A 19,445-nucleotide genomic window follows, 5' to 3' on the forward strand; every position below is an offset into this window, starting at 1 on the left:
ATTGGTATTGGAAGGGCCATAAACAAATAGAGAAGTTTGGGTAGCAGCATCATTTTTATTGCATGGATTCTTCCTATCCAGGATACATCCAAGTCTATTTCCAATGACTTTTGCTGATCCTGTGGGGTAAGCATCATACAGCGGAATGAAACCTATTGGAATCGGATGCTGTGTCCTTAACTTTGATTCAACAGATAAATGTGCACATATTCAATCCTGGCTTCTGAAACCCCCTTTGGTGACCCACAGCCAGTCACATTTTTAGGAAATCCACTGTGAACACATAAAAACTTAAGTATGCAGGTTTCAGGTTTATTAAAGGCTTGTTATCCCGCACATAAAAAAAAGATATCTTTGCGGCTTACAATACTAAAATAAGCAATAAATAGGAGAGAAAATTAGGAAAGGGAAGAAACAGAACTCCATTATTTGTTAGAAAGGTAATATCTAGTGCCAGGGGAGAGGGGGTTAGGTCTAAACTGGCTGATGGGCTCAGTCTTAGGACAGTGTTTAGGTTTCCTTTTGGCATCCTCAAAAAGATATGTTTTAAGATCTGTGTTGCTTTTAATCAGGGAGGTCTGTGACCTGAGAAAAAGAGAAAATGCATTCCGTAGGAGAAGAATTTTATAGGTAATCCTATATGTAATTGGTAACCAGTGTGCATTTTTGAGAAGTGGAGTGATGTGATCAAATTTCCTTGAGCCTGAGATTAATTTGATGGAAGTGTTTTGGATCACTTGTAGTCGATGTAGATTTTTTTTGTCTTAATCCCTTGTAGAGCGAGTTACAATAGTCAACAATTGCTAAGTGGAGTGGAGGAGTGGCCTAGTGGTTAGGGTGGTGGACTTTGGTCCTGGGGAACTGAGGAACTGAGTTCGATTCCCGGCACAGGCAGCTCCTTGTGACTCTGGGCAAGTCACTTAACCCTCCATTGCCCCATGTAAGCCGCATTGAACCTGCCATGAGTGGGAAAGCGCGGGGTACAAATGTAACAACAAAAAAAAAAAACAACCAGGGAATGAACCGATATATTAAGGGCTGATGAGTGTAAGAGTGAGCTAATAGAGTGAATCAAATGCATTTTAAAGAAACAGCGTTTAATCAGAAAAGACAGTTGTGGCTAGAGGTTGAGGGAGAGCAAGAGCGGTGTAGAAAATGTTGTATTCTGAAAACAGCCTTAGATTTCTCTGGATTCAGTTTATTGTCATTGAGCCATATTGTTACTTGTAAAAATTTCTAATTGAGGGAGCAGATTTCCTGTGGATTGACTGGGTCCAATGGCGCAAGTGCAATGTGTACACTGACTAGCAAAGTATACGCCTAAGGAAGGTGGCATATAAATACTGCATAACATAGGTAAATGTATCTCATGCATGTTCATTGTAGATAACCTGAAAAGCTTTCTAGCTGTGGAGTTACCACAGCTAGTCAGCTTGTAAGAAGCATTGAAGTCAAATAGTTAGAAGTACTGAATCTGTTTAAAGTTAACCGGATATTTTAAGAGCGATTTGGTTAAAAATCAGCACTACTAAATATGATTGGTTAAAGATAACCAGATATTTATGTGACCAGGTATATTTAACCAGACTGTACTGATATTTGTATAACTATATCCCCAGAACACAACTTTATATATATATATACACACAATATTCTTTCGCTTATTCTGCCTGTGGCAGTTAAAGGGGCGGTAAATTTGAAATCTCTTTGGTTGTCACGTGCCAATCGACTTCCATATTCCGTGCGTGCGCTTATGCGGAGTCTTTTTTGCAGAGAAGCGGTCTTGCAAGCATATAAGCGAATCTTGCACTTATCAGTGGTGCGCTAAACTGGTTTGTCCCCATAGAAATTGATGGCGCCAAAAACGGGACCGAAGTACGGCATGCAGTTAAACAGAGCATGCAGTTATCCGACGTGCACTTAAATGGAATGCACTGTGTGTGTGTATGTGTATATATCATTTTCAGCACCAGTCTCACTGCTTAAAGATGCTGTCTCATGTAGTAGAGTTCTAACTCTGGTGATAGGGGAGAATACATGGTGTTACTGGTTTACAGGGCGGTGAAGGATTCATAACACACTAAAGGTAGTGCGCTGGTGCTTGTAAGCAACACCCGTCAAGTACGAGTATGGATCTTTATCTGAATTGAATTATTTTGATAGTTATGTCCCTTTGGGACCACCTTCTGCTTTGTAATGCTTTGCTATTTTAAGTTCTGTTTGGTTGGCTACTTTATTTTATGTATGTGTGTTTTGTTTTTTTAATGATATGTTTTTATGTACATTTTGTAGTGTTTTGGGTAGTTCATTACACCGCCTTGGGTGACCTTGTAAGGCCAGGAAGGAGGTTTAGAAGTCCTTGTAAACTAATAAGTGAGCAAACTACAACTCTGAATCCATGACAGTGCAACAAGTGTTCTATCAGTCAAATGCTTATGTATTTTGGTCACAGGTGAAGATCTTGGTGAATAAGGTGGTACCACGGTTCGTATGCTATTACAGGACTCTCCATTTCAACCAGGAAAACTTAGAAGCTGCCAGCAGTGAGCAAATCCAAGAGGACAACCTGAATGGTAGGTGTTGATTCATATTACAGTAACAACATTATGAGCCCTGTTCAATAGTCTGCATCCACTTTCACTCCCAGTGATAATGCTCAATGACATCTGCCTAAAAAGAAATATGCAAGAAAATGTAATCTGAGTTCCTGTGTATAAAACTCAGCATACCTTGTTCAGGGGAAGCCACTGGTTTCTACATGACAAAACTGAGAGTTCAGTAGAGCTATGTGTGTAGAGAAGTGCAGGAACAACAGGTGAACAGTCATGCTGAGTGTTCATCTGATCTCAGTCCCTCTGCTGCTTATACAGTTTTAATACCCTCAACAGACATGATACTTGCAAAGACATAGCTTCTGTCTAAGTACACAATATAAGCTGATAGAGACATAAAATTGTGTCTTTTTGCATCGATGGAAGCCATGCTACAGAAACCAGACTGGCCTAGATTACAGTTGAAATATGGTGAGCATCAGGGTCTTTCAGTACATTCTCTGTGGTTATCAGATAGATTTCCAATATGACAATTCATTGACTGAATGAATTAGATGACAAAGCTCAACAAGGGGTATGTCTGTGTCAAATTTGGCTCTGCTTGCAGTGGTGGTCAAACTCTTGTTTCTGTCCTTTTAGGAAACCTCTCTCTCCTGCCATCATCATCAGGGCCTACAGTCCCAGCAGTGCAACAGGAACCAGCAGAGCAGCAGGATCTACTGCCCTACAATGGAACACTGATAAATGTGAAGAACCTGCTGGAGAAAATGGAACAGACAGAAAATGGACGTTTACAGCTAGAGAACAAGATCCATTCTCTGGAAAACAAACTAGGTGAGCACTAGGAGGCACTGTGTGCAGAGGGAGCAGTGATGGATAGGGTGGAAGCCCTGATCTCCAGCACTCTCACGTTTGGGTTTTTACAGATAGAGGTGAGTTAGATTCCTCCATGAGAGTCTGTGCAGGACTCCGTTACCTGGGGAGGATGAGATTCTGCATGGGTTAATGATTCTCTGTTGGCAAGCTGGATAAAGCAGTTATTCATAGGTGACATCATCAGATGATGGTACCAGACAAAATCTGCTCTTTAAATGCTCAGAAAATTCTAAAAGGCTTTCTGGACATGCTTGTGCATTCCCTCCTGACTATGGCTGTTCCTTCCCCTTATCTGTTTTGTCTGCTCTGCACTAAAGGGCTCATTTGCTATCTCTTTTGGTTCTTCACAATGTAACAGTTATTTGCCAAGATGTCTCTCTTAACCACAGAGAGAAAAAAATACCTTCAACATTAACTCCACTGAACTTGAACTCACATGGGCATTATTCTCAAGTGCAGAAAGAGGTTTAAAAAAAAAAGTGTCCTAACAAAATGTCCCTTTGAGGCATTCGTGATAGGTGTATTTGCTGGTTGGGACCTTCGTGCAGTGTCTCAAAATGTGGTAAGTGCACTCAGATGTCTTCTGGAGCCCCTTCACAGTATGGGCTTTGTGTTCAGGGAGTTTTTAGAAGATTCTGCTCTGAGGGAAAGTCAGTTCCTTTTGAATCCTCTCACTCGTTAAAAAAAAGCAGTAACACAACACTCATGACTATTTGAAATAAAGCATGAAATGGTGCTACCACTGCTCATAACAATACTAACTGAAAGTTCCCAAGTGCCTCTTCCCATACAGCAGCTCATAGCTCTCAAGCTCCTCTGCATGGTGCTGAAGTTCAGCCCACACATGGTGTGACTCATCTTCCATGCACAGATCTTGAATCTGAGAAGCCACATGCATACACACAGAAGACTGTTCACTATGCCACCCAAAATACATATGGAGCACTAATGTTTCCAACATCTGCTGAAATTCATCATGGAGTGTCTCATCGTGCTAGTAAAATCACAAGCAGTGTTGCTTATAGCAGATAATTAAATCATTCACACCACAAGCACTGTTTCCAAGACTGTCTTCTCTTGCCACCCGGCCGGCACCCAGCCTTTAAAAATAATCTGTGAAGCGCTTCGCGTCTGCTCTGCTGTAAATGAAGCAGCTCGCCTCGTCGGCCCTTCCCTTGGTGTGTCCCGCCCTCGCGGAAATAGGAAGTTACATCAGAGGGTGGGACACACCGAGGGAAGGGCTGACGCGATGAGGCAATTTACTTCATTTACAACAGAGCAGACGTGAGGCGCTTCACAGAATTTTGTTTAAAGGCTGGGTGCTGGCTGGGTGGCAGGAGAAGAGGGTCGTCTGTCGACGGAGCTGGTATGCAGGTGGGGACTGGGTAGGGGGAGGCTCAGATGGGAGAAGGGGACTGGGTCTGGGGGGGGCTCAGAAGGGAGAAGGGGACGGGGTCTGGGGGGGCTCAGATGGGAGACTGGGACTGGGTGAGGGGCTCAGATGGGAGAAGGGGATTGGGTCTGGGGGGCTCAGATGGGAGATGGGGACTGGGTCTGGGGGGGCTCAGATGGGAGAAGGGGACTGGGTCTGGGGGGGGGGGTCAGATGGGAGAAGGGGCCTGGAACTGGGGTCTGAGAAAGGGGCAGGAGGGAGAATGGGGCCATGCCTGAGGCAGGAGGGAGAATGGGTCTGGGGCAGAAAAAGGGGGCCCTAATGCAAGGCATATGGATGAAGGAGACTGGAACTGGGGGCTGAAAAGGAGGGTAGGTGGGATAAGGGGGCTAGTACTGGAACTGGGGACTGAAAAGGGGCAGAGGCTGAAACTGAAGGGACTGGGAGCTGAAAAGGGGACAGGAAGAAGTGGCTGGGGCTGAAGCTCGGGACTGGTGGGAGAAAAGGGCTGGGGTTGAAACTGGGGGCTGAAAAGGGGACAGGGAGAAGTGATTGGGGGCTGAAGCTCGGGACTGGTGGGAGAAAAGGGCTGGGGCTGAAAAGGGGAGGCAGGTGGGAGATGTGGGCTGGGGCTGGAACTAGGGGCAAGTGAGATAATGGGGCTGGAACTAGGGGCAGGTGAGATAATGGGGCTGGAACTGGGGGCCAAAAAGAGGGTGCAGAGAGAGAGAGGGGACAGATCCTGGATGGAAGGGGGAGTGAGAGGGAGGGCAGACCCTGGATGGAAGGGGGAGCGAGAGGGAGGGCAGACCCTGGATGGAAGGGGGAGCGAGAGGGAGGACAGACCCTGGATGGAAGGGGGAGCGAGAGGGAGGACAGACCCTGGATGGAAGGGGGGAGGGCAAGAGGGAGGCAGACCCTGGATGGATGTGAGAGGGAGGGCAAATGGTGGATTGAAGGGGCAGAAAGAAAGGGCAGTGGATGGAAGGGGGAGAGAGGGAGATGGTGGATGGAGGGGCAGAGACAGAGGATAGATTTGGATGGAAGGGAGAGAGAGGGCAGACAGTGGATGGAAGGGGCAGGGAGAGAGGGCAGACATTGGGTGGAGGGGACGGCAGAGAGGGCAGACACTGGATGGCAGAGAGAGAGCGAAGACAGATGCTGGATGGAAAGAAGACAGTGAAAAGAAGATGAGGAAAGCAGAAACCAGAGACAACAAACTGTAAATAAAATATATATTTTTATTTTTTTTACTTTAGGATAAAGTAGTATTGTAGATGTGTTAATAAATGTTTATAAATAGAACATGTAAATAAGGTAATCTTTTTATTGAACTAATTTTAATACATTTTGACTAACTTTTGGAGAACAAATCCCCCTTCCTCAGATCAGGATAGGATACTGTAACAGCACTATTCTGTATTGACCTGAGGAAGGAAGTTTTGGCCTCTGAAAGCTAAATGTATTAGTCCAAGAAAATGGTATTATTTTATTTTCTATATTTGTTTTATTTCTATTTGTTAATTTGTAAAGTGGTAATTGGTATTTGTTAGTTTTTTCAAATTTACATCTGCTGTCTTTATATTTTGCACGGTACTAGGGGACATTTTCTGTTTCTGTGGAGTTGCACTGTGAGCAGAGTCTGGCATCTTGGGGGTTCAGTTTAATTTTTGTCTAAATAGAAAGTTTATGATTACTTATTCTATAGTGGATTAGGGTGTGTCCGTGTTTGTGAAAAAGACATGGCTTTCAGTTGGCATTGACTGTGCAGGATCAACAATCTGTACTATTCTGGCTGGTTTCGTTTTACAATAGGTGAATTGATGTTCTAGTGCTCATTGTAGTGTTTAAAATGCTTTCCTTTTCCTTGTGTGACTCCTAGAAATTACTGCTTATGGTATGGTAGAATTGCTCTATAGGTCCTGAGTGTTTTGTATTCTCGGTATGCCTAGTACTGAATTTTGGAGGGGGGTGTTAGAAAATTACCAGCCCCGTGTGTCAACTACCCTAGGTACGCCACTGCATGACAGGGCTCATAGAGGGTGCAGAACGTCAAACTTCCTTATCATCCACACCAGACCAATCCAGACAAATTAGTTACTAGCAGATGGAGCTAGAGAAAAATAGCTCTTCAGTATTTCTCTGGCTGAGTCAGATGGTGCAGACATGTGGCCTGATGCAGCAGCTATAAGTAGGCCACTCCCAGAAAAACTGTGGGCCTAGATTTCTGGTGGAGCACAGACTGAGACCCAGATGCATAAAAGCTAACGAGCCAGCAATGTGGTTTTTACACTGGTTCTAGCCAGTTTAGCGAGCAAGGAGTACAGTGAGACGTGCACAAAAGGGTTCTCCGAGCTCTTTTCCTGTCATGGTAGCAGCTAATGAAAATTGTATGCAAAGTTATTATAATGAGCTAATTACTATACAAATGTGCATGGAAAACACAGCCGTTTTCCAACAATGCACAGAAGCAGCCCCTACTTTTACCGTGGAAAATTTAACAGGTGATCAGGAGCTGTACCGTGGAGGGAAGAATCAGCTTGTCAGAGCAGACCCCCCCCCCCCCCTTTTTTTTTTTTTTTTTTTACACTTCCTCAACCCGCCGGGAGCTGAAAATAGATGTCCACCTCCCATTCTTCTCAAACTAAAACAAGGCAAAGTGGAGCCATGAAGCTGTTGTTTCCAGTATCCACACTATATCTGCCTCCCTAGTATCCAATCCCTGTACTTCTCCCATATCCGTCCACACACTGCTACTTCCCGTATCCAAAAAACCCCCAGCACTCGTCCAGATCCTGCACTGGCTTTCATACACGCAGCTTCCTTGGGTGTATGAAAGCTGTATACAGGTGCCGCTCTGAAGTCCAAAGCGAATTCCAAAGCTGCCGCTTCTGCTCACATTTAAAGCTGGAGAAATCGAGTAGTTTCAGCTGGGAGAAGGGAAAGAGACAGGCCGGCTGAAAACTCCACAACACTGAGGTGATCAGCACTTCCACTGTAGTCTGTGTTCATGGAACTGCAGTTACTACCTCGAACACAGCTCGGTTTTGGCAGGTCCTCTGTGTTGGATGAACCCTTTCACAGGAGGCTTGAGCATGCACAGAGCAGCCACACTTAGCGATTGGCTGTTCTGGGCATTCTCAGTTGACTGAGAGAAGAAAAAAAGCTTTCAATGCAGCCTCTTTTCAGACTGCTTCCTGGTATGCTATGGTGCTGTGTCAGATTGGGACTGGGTCAGAGGGTCTGAAGTGATCACAACCCCCCCCCCCCTTCCTGTCATTTGTTTCTAGTATGTCTGGGGGAAAAAAGAGGCAAGCCATGTCGGTTCAACGTGTTGGCCGGTGCATTTGACCTGATCTGGGAGCAGGCAGGCAAGCAAGCACCAGATTGGTGAATGCAATCCATTCTCCCTCCATTTGCTTTCATTGGGGGGGGGGGGGGGGGGGGGGTGGAATGAAGGTGACCAGTGGTGTGCTGGGAACTGTTTAACAACAGACTCTCAAAAAAAAAAAAAAAAAGCATCCATAGACATGTACATAACTGTATTTTCCTCAGCAATCCTCCAGACCGTTCAAGACGCTTGGGGTATGCACTCCTACCAGCAGAGGGAGACTGAGAACACTAAAACTTCTTATACAAGTAGCCTGTGCAGACCTTCTCCTAACCAGTATTTTCTCAGTCTCAGCAGAGGGTAGAAGTGTGCAGCCTGTGCAGTGTACTCAGTCTGGTAGGCCCGTTTGGGGTTTTGTGCAGTGTACTCAGTCTGGTAGGCCCGTTTGGGGTTTTTAGGTTGGGTTGTAAATGTTAGAGAACCCACACTTGGATCTCTATTACAGGGTGTAAGTCCTAAGGGGCTTCTTATTCCCTGTGGGGTGTCACACCCGGGTGGCGGGGTCCCTCCCCCTGTGCTCTTCCTCTGGAGGACTGCTTGACCTCGGCTACAGACCTCGTTCTGTACCCTTGAGGCGTTTAGGCATCAGCAACGAAGTTTAAAAAATAAATAAAAAAAACGTTTTTAAAAGGCGGCTATGTTGGCCGTTCTTGTGGCAGTCCAGAGATAAAACGTCTTCAAGGGCGTTCTTGCCTTAGGTGGTTTTGCCTATTAGTCTGTCAGAGCACAAAGCAACTGTTTGTTTTTATTGTGTTCGCAGCCATTATGTCTAAGCCGGTGAGGTGTCGGTTTTGCGCGAAGCGCGGCGTTGAAGTGAAAGGTGGTCAGTGTAAATTTTGTGGGGAGCCTAAGTTGTCAGCGCTCTTGACCCCCGTGCTTTCCCCTGAGTCGGTGGAGATGTTGGGCGGCGATTTGACCGCACATTCCGGGCCGGCAATGGCGGGGCCAGTTTTGACGGGAAACGCAGTCATCTTGGCTGCGCGTCCCAGGTCGGCCTCGACGGAGCCGTTTTTGGCGGGAAGCGTGGCCCTTTTGGTCGTGCATTCCATACCGGCACCGGGGGACCCTGTGTGTGGCGGGAAGCGCGCCTAGTTTAGCCGTGGATCACGCTATGGACCAGCCGCCGTGGGAGTGAGGGGGGGTCCGTCGCGGAGACTGCGGGAAGTGTTGTTGGGGCTTCAGCAGCGTCGGGGGGGGGGGGGGGGTCTGGTTTCCCTCCTGAGTTTGTTTGGTCTCTCTATAATGCCTGGAGAGCTGGCCCCTCTCAGGCTGTTTGTTCCCCGGAGGCTGCTAGCTCAGTGGGAGTTAAGCGCCCACGGGTGGATATTTCGGAGCCTATGGAGATACTTTCTCTGCCTGGATCGGAGGTTTGGAGTGACCCAGGAGAGGAGGATCTCTTAGATGAGTCTGAGGATCAGGATGGGCTAAGGCCTGGGGAAGATTCTTCAGTGGTTTGCATTTTTCATAAGGAGGAGTTGTTAGAGCTCATTGATCAGGTGATCTCTACTTTGAAGTTTGCTCCAGTGGCCACTCCCTCTGCGGAGGGACCCCAGGTAGATCCCTTGGTTAAGGGGATTCGAAGAGCCTCCCGTTCCTTTCCCATGAATTCAGACATTAGAGACATGGTTTTTCAGGAATGGTCTGTGCCGGAGGCTGCTTGTAAGGTGTCTAGGGCTATGGCGCGGCTGTATCCCTTGCCTCCGGAAGATTTGGCCCTGCTGAAACCACCTACTGTGGATGCGGTGGTTACGGCGGTTACTAAGGCTACGGCCATTCCGGTGGATGGCGGTACAGCCTTACGGGAACCTCAGGATAGGAAGCTAAAGTCCTTTCTGAAGCGCAGCTTTGATTTGTCGGCTTTGGCCTTGCAAGCCTCTGTGTGTGGGGGCTTGGTAGCCAGAGCTTGTTTCCATTCGGCGGAGAAGTTCTTGGATGAGCCTGCGTTAGATAGGACTGGTTTGGTTCAGGAGCTGGCCAAATTGGAGATGGGGTCTTCGTTTTTGGCGGACACCCTTTATGATTTGCTAAGGGCTTCGACTAAGAATATGGCTCTGGCGGTGACGGCTCGCAGGGCTCTTTGTCTTAGGGGCTGGGTGGCAGATGTGGCCTCTAAAGCAAAGTTGTGTTCTCTACCTTTCAAAGGTTCTATGTTGTTTGGAGAGGACTTGGATAAACTGATGAGTGGTCTTGGGGATACCAAGGTCTCACGGTTGCCGGACTTATGGCCTAAGTCGGCTAGTCGAGGGGGTTCGGCTAGAGGTCAGTTTAAGGACACGAGACGGTACAGGCCGGGCCGATTTGTATCTCCTTCTAAAAGCCGTTTTTTCCAGCGGACGCAGTCCTTTCGAGGGGGTCGTCAAGGAGGTCGGGACTCCTCCGGAGGTGCCGTAAATGGTAATAAGTCCTCTTTATGAAGGTGTGCGGGTCCAGCCTCTGGTGAAGGTCGGGGCGCGACTTCGTCTGTTTTATCAGGGGTGGACCCAAATTACTTGAGATCAGTGGGTGCTGGAGGTCATTCGCGACGGTTATGCGCTCGAGTTCGAGCACCTGCTGCCGGATCTGTTTCTTCCCTCTCCTTGTCACTCTCGAGTCAAGTTAAAGGCTATTCAAGAGACTCTGGGTCGCTTAATCCAGTTGGGAGCTGTGGTACCCGTTCCTCGGCACGAGCAGGGAATGGGTTGTTATTCCATTTACTTTGTGGTGCCGAAGAAGGAGGACCAGTTTCGACTCATTTTAGATCTCAAGAGGGTCAATGGGGCGCTCAAGGTGCCATCCTTCCGCATGGAGACTCTGCGCTCGGTCATAGTGGCTGTTTGTCAGGGAGAATTTCTCACGTCACTGGATCTCACAGAAGCGTATCTGCACGTGCTGATTCGAGAGGCCCATCAGCGTTTCCTTCGTTTTGCTGTTTTAGGGAGGCACTTTCAGTTCTGTGCTCTGCCTTTTGGTCTGGCAACGGCTCCACGCACCTTCTCCAAGATAATGGTGGTGGTAGCAGCAGCTTTGCGGAGGCAGGGAATTCTGGTGCATCCGTATCTGGACGACTGGTTGATCCGGGCGAAGTCTCGGGCTCACAGTGTGGCGCCAACGGCTCAGGTGGTTGCGTTTCTGGAATCGCTCGGATGGGTAGTGAATGTAGTCAAAAGTCAGTTGATCCCATTGCAGAGTCTGGAGTACTTGGGGGAGTGTGGTTCAACACAGCAGTGGGTCGTGTTTTTCTGCCAGATTCTCGGATCGCCTCTCTTCAGCTGCAGGTCCGGCTGTTAATGTCTGTTCAGAGTCCGACGGTTTGAATGTACCTTCGGGTTCTGGGCCTCATGGCCGCAACAATAGAGGTAGTACCATGGACCGGGGCGCATATGCGTCAGCTTCAGTCGGCTCTGTTGTCCCGGTGGTCTCCCCAGGTACACAGTTTGGAGTTGTGGTTGCCATTGAGGGGGGCTCCTCGGCGCAGTCTCCAGTGGTGGCTGTGCTCGGCCCATCTGAAAAAGGGCATGCCGTTGGAACCTCCTCAGTGGGTGATTCTGGTAACGGATGCCAGTCTGCTGGGCTGGGGAGCTCAGTGTCTCGGTCGGGCCACACAGGGGCGATGGTCGACGGAGTAAGCTCAGTGGTCTATCAACCGGTTGGAGACAAGGGCGATTCGGCTAGCTCTGTTGGCGTTTCACTCAAGTGTGGTCGGAAAGGCGGTAAAAGTCATGTCCGATAACGTGACAGCGGTAGCGTATGTCAACCGGCAGGGCGGTAACAAAGAGTCCATGGTTGGCAATCGAGACGGCTCTGCTCATGAGTTGAGCGGAAAGGCATCTAATGCAGATTTCAGCAGCGCACGTGGCCGGGGTGGACAACGTGAACGCGGATTTTCTAAGCAGACACATGTTGGACCCCGGAGAATGGTCTCTGCACCGGTCGGTGTTCGACCAGATAGTTCTAAAGTGGGGAATGCCAGTAGTGGATCTCATGGCGTCGGCACAGAATGCTCAGGGTCCTCGGTATTTCAGTCGACGTCTGGATCCGCGAGTGGAAGGGATCGATGCGTTGGTCCTTCCGTGGCCTCAGCAGGTGTTGCTGTACGTGTTTCCCCTGTGGCCCTTGATAGGTCGAGTCCTACAGAGGGTAGAATGTCATGCGGGTCCGGTGTTGTTGGTGGCTTCGAATTGGCTGCGTCGGCCATGGTTCAGGGATCTGATGCGCCTGTTAGAAGGCGAGCCTCTGCGGCTGGGGAGCTCGGTGATGTTGTGTCAGGGTCCAATTGTCATGCCGGATCCGGCTCGGTTCTCTCTTACGGTGTGGCCCTTGAGAGGGAACGGTTGAGAAGGAAAGAGTTTTCCCACCAGGTGATTCAGACGATGCTGCAGTCTCGCAAATGTTCGACGTCTTTGGCCTATGTTTGTGTGTGGCGCATATTTGAAGATTGGTGTGGGGACTGGGCTTGTGTCTCTTCGACAGCTTCTGTGTCGTGCATTTTAGATTTCTTGCAGGATGGTTTTGAGAAGGGCCTTTCATTGTCATCTTTGAAGGTGCAGCTGGCTGCTTTGGCGTGTTTTCAGGGTAAGGTGCAGGGCAGGTCGGTTGCGTCTTCCCCGGATGTGGTCCGTTTTTGAGGGGGTGAAGTTGCTTCGTCCTCCTCAGCGGCCGGTAGTTCCTCAGTGGGATCTTAATATCGTTCTTGACTCTTTGGCGGGTTCTCCTTTTGAGCCCTTGGAGTCTTGTTCGATAAAAGACCTTACTATGAAGGTGGTCTTTTTGGTAGCTTATATTGTTGGCTCGCAGGATTTCGGAACTTCAGGCCCTTTCATGTAGGCCTCCGTTTCTGTGGTTTTCTAAGGAAAAGGTTTCACTGCATCCAGTCCCTTCGTTTTTGCCTAAAGTGGTATCCTCCTTTCACGTCAATCAGGTGATTTCGTTGCTGGTCTTGGGGGACCGGATGGGGGATGCTTCTCAGCGTCATTTGGTGAAATTGGATGTGTGCAGAGTGTTGAAGGTTTACTTGTGCAGGTCGGGGGAATTCAGGTCTTTGGACAGGTTATTTGTCCTTCATGGGAGGCCCAAGAAGGGAGCGGCTGCTTCTAAGGCATCTATAGCTCGGTGGTTGAAGGATGCCATCTCTTCGGCTAACATATTGCATTGCCATACGGTTCCGGTGGGGCTCAAGGCACATTCCACTAGAGGGATGGCGGCTTCTTGGGCAGAGAGTAGTTTTGTTCCACCGGTGGACATTTGTAGAGCGGCGGTGTGGTCCTCCCTGCATTCTTTTGTCAAACATTACAGAGTGGATGTACAGGCAAGGGAGGATGCCAGTTTTGGAGCTGCAGTCCTGTCCTCTGGGCTTCGCAGGTCCCACCCTTAGATGTGTTTACTGCTTTGGTACGTCCTAAGCGTCTTGAACGGTCTGGAGGATTGCTGAGGAAGGTGAAATTAGGCCTTACCTGCTAATTTTCTTTCCTCTAGATCCTCCAGACCGTTTGAGCCCACCCAGTGTATCGGACAGTTCATGTGATATTTTCTTTAGACTTCAGTTGCTGATATTTCTAGTAGCTCCTGTGATTTGGGTCCTGGAGTTTTTCTAATGGCAGTTTGTGGTACCGTTTGTGCCGATCTGCAGTTGAATTCCCCCTTCTTAAGGGGAGGAGATCTGAGTGTGGATTCAGTGGTTTTGTTTAGGTGGAGGTGTTTTGTTCCTCTGCTTTGTTACTGTTTTACTGGTTAGGAGAAGGTCTGCACAGGCTACTTGTAAAAGGGAAATGGGACTTGATATACCGCCTTTCTGAGGTTTTTGCAACTACATTCAAAGCGGTTTACATATATTCAGGTACTTATTTTGTACCAGGGGCAATGGAGGGTTAAGTGACTTGCCCAGAGTCACAAGGAGCTGCAGTGGGAATCGAACTCAGTTCCCCAGGATCAAAGTCCACTGCACTAACCACTAGGCTACTCCTCCAGTGTTCTCAGTCTCCCTCTGCTGGTAGGAGTGCATAACCCAAGCGTCTTGAACGGTCTGTAGGATCTAGAGGAAAGAAAATTAGCAGGTAAGGCCTAATTTCACCTTAATATTGGTGCCTACAGTCCACTCTTTCAGTCATAGAGTGGAGTCCAACATAATTAACATTCCTTCTCCTGCATGACTGGCGTGCCACATTGGACTCAAAGATGTGTAGAATCACATACTAATCCATCTTTCCACATAAAATTCCTCTATTTCATGTAACTTGTAAAACTCGATAGCTTATAATACCTTTGTCCTCTCAGCCACTCTAAGCATATTTACCAAGTGAATTGCCATGACAGTGGCTCATCTCCACAGAACCACAGTGTTCTCCCCAGAAATTTTTGCTATTTGGGCAACATGAAGGAGTAGCTAGGTGGAGCAGTGGAGTACTGTGCAGTATTATAAAGTTTCCCCAAATTAGATGCATGGTCAATAAGTTTCTTCAATTAGAATATCAATTTGGAAGCTGTATTTTGAAGAGTTTCCAATTTCTGTTGAAGTTTAACTGTAATTGTGGAATAAAGACTATTGCAATAGTCCAAGTGTGATAAAATAAGGGCCTGGACCAATAATGAAAAACGTTCTTCTGAAAAAAAAGGATGTATATGACGGAGTTTTCTGGGCTTTAAAAAGCAGTCTTTACTATATTATTCACTTGTAGTTCTATGGAGAGTGTAGTGTTGAGGATGATGCTCAGATCTTCTTAGAACGTTCCATCTTTAGAGACCATCGGGCAGCTTTAATTCATCAGGAATAAACTGTATTTGAGGAATTAACCATAACAGTTAGGTCTTATTCCTATTATTTTTATGTTATATCAATGTGATACAATTAGATATCTTAATAGTATTTTTCTGTTCATCATCTATAGGTACTAGCAGCAACATATCTGCATATGAATAAAGCTGTACCCCAAAAGAGCTAAAGCCCTGATCAAATGAAGTCATGTAAACATGACATAGAGTAGGGACCCCTGAAGTACCCTGCACTGTGGGCTCCAGCTGTCTGACAGTGTATTATCCATTTAAACTTTATAATTTCTATTCTGTGAAAGCTTGCTATTCCATTCTTTTCCAATCATTTTTATTAGAACAATAAAAAAAACAACCTTGCAATAAACTGAATACAGCAACCAAATACAATGGAACCATAACAAACTAAACAGTTATTTCTCCCTCCCTAAAATCCCCCCTCCCATCTTTCACCCCCCCCCACCCACTATAAGAATTTAATCTGGGAGTGGTATGTCTATTAGTTCAGTAGGTGACTCTGTGCAGCCAGTTGGAGGGTCATCCTGAAACATTCCCATCGTCTCTGACAATGAGGAAATGTCAGCAATGTCTCTATGCTCCATGCTAAGTAGCATTATCATATGTGTTCACCAAGTAGAAAGATGGGGGGGGGGGGGGGGTGCCATTGATTCACAAATCACTCGTTCTATCAAAACTATTTGCCTCAAAAAGCCCAACAACCCAGGCAGGACCGTCACATTTAAATTGTAATCCTCAAACAGAAGCTTTGGAGTCAATTGAACAGGCCAGGACCATTGGGTAAGTACAAACTTTGTCAACCTGTTCCACAACACTTGAATCTTTGGCGAAGACCAGAACATGTGGCCTAATGTTACAGGTCGAGGTTGGCATTTTAGACAAGATGCTGTAGTAACAAAAGTCACTCTATACTATACGCTCTAGATGGTGAAACATACAAACGCAGCACAAACTTGTATCTCCCACAACAGGGCTCATGGCATATATCTTTTCACTTTATGGATGCCAGTTTGAATATGGTCTATTGTTACCGATACTGCCAAATCATGGGACCACTGTCATGGTAGTCTGGCATAGTCTATCTCTTCTGAAGAATATTGCAGATATTTTTGGTGGTATGCCAATGGGACCGGATTTTGTGAACTTTTAGTGTAAGAGCTTCGTTAAGAGTCTCTTGAACATCTTTACATAAATCTTCCCATGGCAAGCTTTTAATGTAGTGTGCAAGTTGCAAGTAAGCAAAATAAATTTTAGGGGGGGGGGGGGGGGGTAATTTATGACAAATGGCAAGAAATGGTGTTACCAGTGAAGAAAAGTGGTGGCATTGGTATAGCCAGCACCAAGCTGCTCTAGCTAACAAATTCCATTGTAGACCTGGAGAAGCTCGACTAGGAATGGTGTGAAGTTGCCAGCTAAAATGAAACTTTGTGAACATGTACAGTTCCAGGCTTGAAATAGAAAAGTCATTAAACTCTCAAAACCAATCATTAACGTGCATTGTACACGACACAATTAGCGGACATTTAACAGCCCCAATCCCCCATATGAACAGGGCTTCTGAATGACAGTCATCGATAAATGAGCTGTTTTCCCTTCCCATAAGTAGTTCTGAATAGACTCTTGTAATACGCTCGTCCCTGACCTTCAGGTATAGTGGAAGCATCTGGAATATGTATAACCACTTAGGTGCAAGTATCATATTGAACAGGGCAATTCTACACAAGAGAGGCACTGGGAGGGCACGCTACAACCTAAGCATCCTTCTAGTAAATTGCAATAGAGGAAGTACATTACATACATATAACTAGGACAATTTGGAAGGGATGGTGACACTCAAATGCTTAATGTAACCCTTCACCCCACTAAACGGTAATTTGCCTTTCCAAGTAGTGCAAATTTCCTCTGAGGAAGGGAGTGCCTTTGATTTTAACAAATTTAGTTTGAATCCAGACACTTTATCATAGCTTAGAATTATTAGGAGCAGCTGACCAACAGACTGTTGAGGGGCCGTCAAAGTTAAAAGTAAATCATTAGCAAATGCAAGAACCTTAATTGTTTGTTGGTCAATTGACACACCCTCTACCTCTGGCGTATCCATATTAGGCACAACAAAGGCTCCAGCGTGAGCAAAAATAATAACGGGGACAATGGCCATCCTTGGCGTGTCCCACAAAAAATAAGAAAAAGGGAGGTACAGACCCCGTTAACTGTCAAAGCTGCTTGGGGTTCCATGTAAAGTGCTCTCATAGCATGTAAAAAACACTCAGAGATATCTACATGTGACATAGTCTCAAAAAGAAAAGGCCATTGTGCCCTGTCAAAAGCTCGTTTGGCATCTAAGCTTGCCAGTAATAGCAGAATCTTTTTCCAGTTACAGTAAGACATGGCCATTAGCAATTTACGAACATCCTTTACCGAGTGTCGTCCCTTTACAAAATCCACTTGGTCCTGATGTATAATCTCTGGACGACAGGCAACTAGTCTGGAAGCCAAAATATGTGACAAAAGTTTAACATCTACATTGATTAGAGAAATGGGCCGATAATTTTGAGGATTAGTCTTGTCCCTGCATGGCTTGGGAATCAAGCTAACTAATGCTGTGTTTTTGTAACAAGGGACATACTGTAACTCTGGTAACGCTTCAAAATAGGTTAATAAAAGTTTCTGTAGCTGAATTTGAAGTATTTTATAATATTCCCCAGAGAATCCATCTGGGCCCGGGGCAGAATTTAATTTGAGCGATCTAATCGCTATTTGGAGTTCTTTAGCTGTAATAGCTAACGAAGATTAATTAAGGGTAGCATTAGCATAACGGACTTCAGGAATAGAGATTTTATGGCTTCTTTGGTGTCAACTTCAGTCTTTGAGTTGGCTTAAAGAGCTTGAAAATGTTTAGTGAAACATTAGCTATCTCATGCATTTTGGAGATGGTGCACCCTTCTGGAGTGTAGATCATTGGAATATAGTGGGATCCCTCCCAGGACCGCATTACCTGAGTTAGTATTTTGCCTGATTTGATCCCAAATCAAAAGAATTTGTGTTTCCTAGATTGCAGTAAATGCTTGGTGCGTTCATGTATATGTGAATTTAGAGCTGTACAAGTAGCTTGAAACGTGTCATAGTTATATGGGGTAGGACGTGCCTCGTATGCTCTCTTAGCTGCTTTAAGCTTCCGCTCCAATGTCAGTATCCCTAGAGCCAATCATTTTTTCCATGCTCTTGTGTAGACTATGATAGCTCCTCACATCACAGCCTTGCCAGCCAGTAGAGGGAAGGGTTATACACGTGTGCATGGTTATAACGTTCATAATCCTGCCATTGTCTTTGCAAGTATTCTGCAAACTCTCTCTCTCGAAGAATATAAGTGTGATGGGAACTGCCAGTTTGGGCGGCCTTAAAAATAGAAGGAAGCTTTGAGGTCCATCTACACCAGGGCGTAGTCGAAATTTCTTTTGGCCCAACAGCAGCTTCAACTATCTGGGTGAACAGTCATTCTGTTACCAGAATGTAATCTAATCTAGATATTGTGTGGTGCGCTCAAGATGTGTGGCTATAATCACTTTCCTCCGGATGGAGGGGTCAATTAAGTTAAGGGCCTTACAAAATGATTTTAGTTCCCAATCAGTATGTACTGTTGGCCACTCCAAAGAGCAGTCCAGTCTAGGGTCTAGAACTAGATTAAAATCTCCTGCCACTATAAGGGTAGCTCCACATACTGGTTACACTCTCTCAGCAACTGACAATAAAAAGATCAGTCTCTAGTTGTCAGGCCATATACTCCCACCATCAGCATCTGTCGCCCTTGCAGATCAAGGTGCACCCCCAAATAGCAGCCTCGGGTCTTGAAAAACCTGCTGTGCAGTTCACAAAACAGTTTTCCATATTAAAATAGTTACCCCTCCCCAGCGCTTCTCTGAAGGGGAACAAAATACTGCACTCACCCATTGGCTCCTCAATTTCTGGTGCTCGGTGTGCTAAAGGCGAGTTTCTTAAAAGCAAATTATATCTGCTCAGTGTTGATTCAGTGCCCCCAAGATTTATGTGCTTTGATGGGGGAGATTATTCCACATTACATTCCATGTAACCACTCTCACATTTCCAGGTCTCCCACCACTCATGTCTCAGGGAATTCATGTGCTACAAAAAAGTACTGTAACATTACCAACAACGCCCTCAGGTGCCCAGCTTCACCCAAGAGCAGTATAGTGCATTGTAATACTCTGCCACCAAATTCTCCTTCTTACCATTGTCCTGTTATCCCCTCGTACAATTATCTTTAACCTTAATTGCTTCCCCATGTAAATCTCCCCTATCTTCCCTGCCGTTCCCCTTCAAAAACTCCCTCCCAAAAGTTCCCCACCGCTCCTTTGTGCAGTGTAAAATCAGAGAACACACTTCGATGTATAGGGTCCCGCACCCCACAAACGTCACAATCAATCATACACACCCTCAGAGAATGCACTTTGATGTATAA

At 46.3% G+C, this 19,445-nt stretch overlaps 1 protein-coding gene across 1 annotated transcript in view; it reads left to right on the forward strand.

The window, feature by feature from the left end:
• Window positions 1-19,445, forward strand: part of CCAR2 (cell cycle and apoptosis regulator 2) — a 100,599-nt gene that overhangs the window by 74,717 nt on the left and 6,437 nt on the right. Inside the window, exons 18-19 of the mRNA XM_030202033.1 lie at window positions 2,453-2,573; window positions 3,192-3,386. Of these exons, the coding sequence (XP_030057893.1) occupies window positions 2,453-2,573; window positions 3,192-3,386 (316 nt within the window). The remainder of the gene's footprint in view (window positions 1-2,452; window positions 2,574-3,191; window positions 3,387-19,445) is intronic.

Source organism: Microcaecilia unicolor, chromosome 4, assembly GCF_901765095.1.
Source record: "Microcaecilia unicolor chromosome 4, aMicUni1.1, whole genome shotgun sequence".
NCBI classification, from domain to species: Eukaryota; Metazoa; Chordata; class Amphibia; order Gymnophiona; family Siphonopidae; genus Microcaecilia; species Microcaecilia unicolor.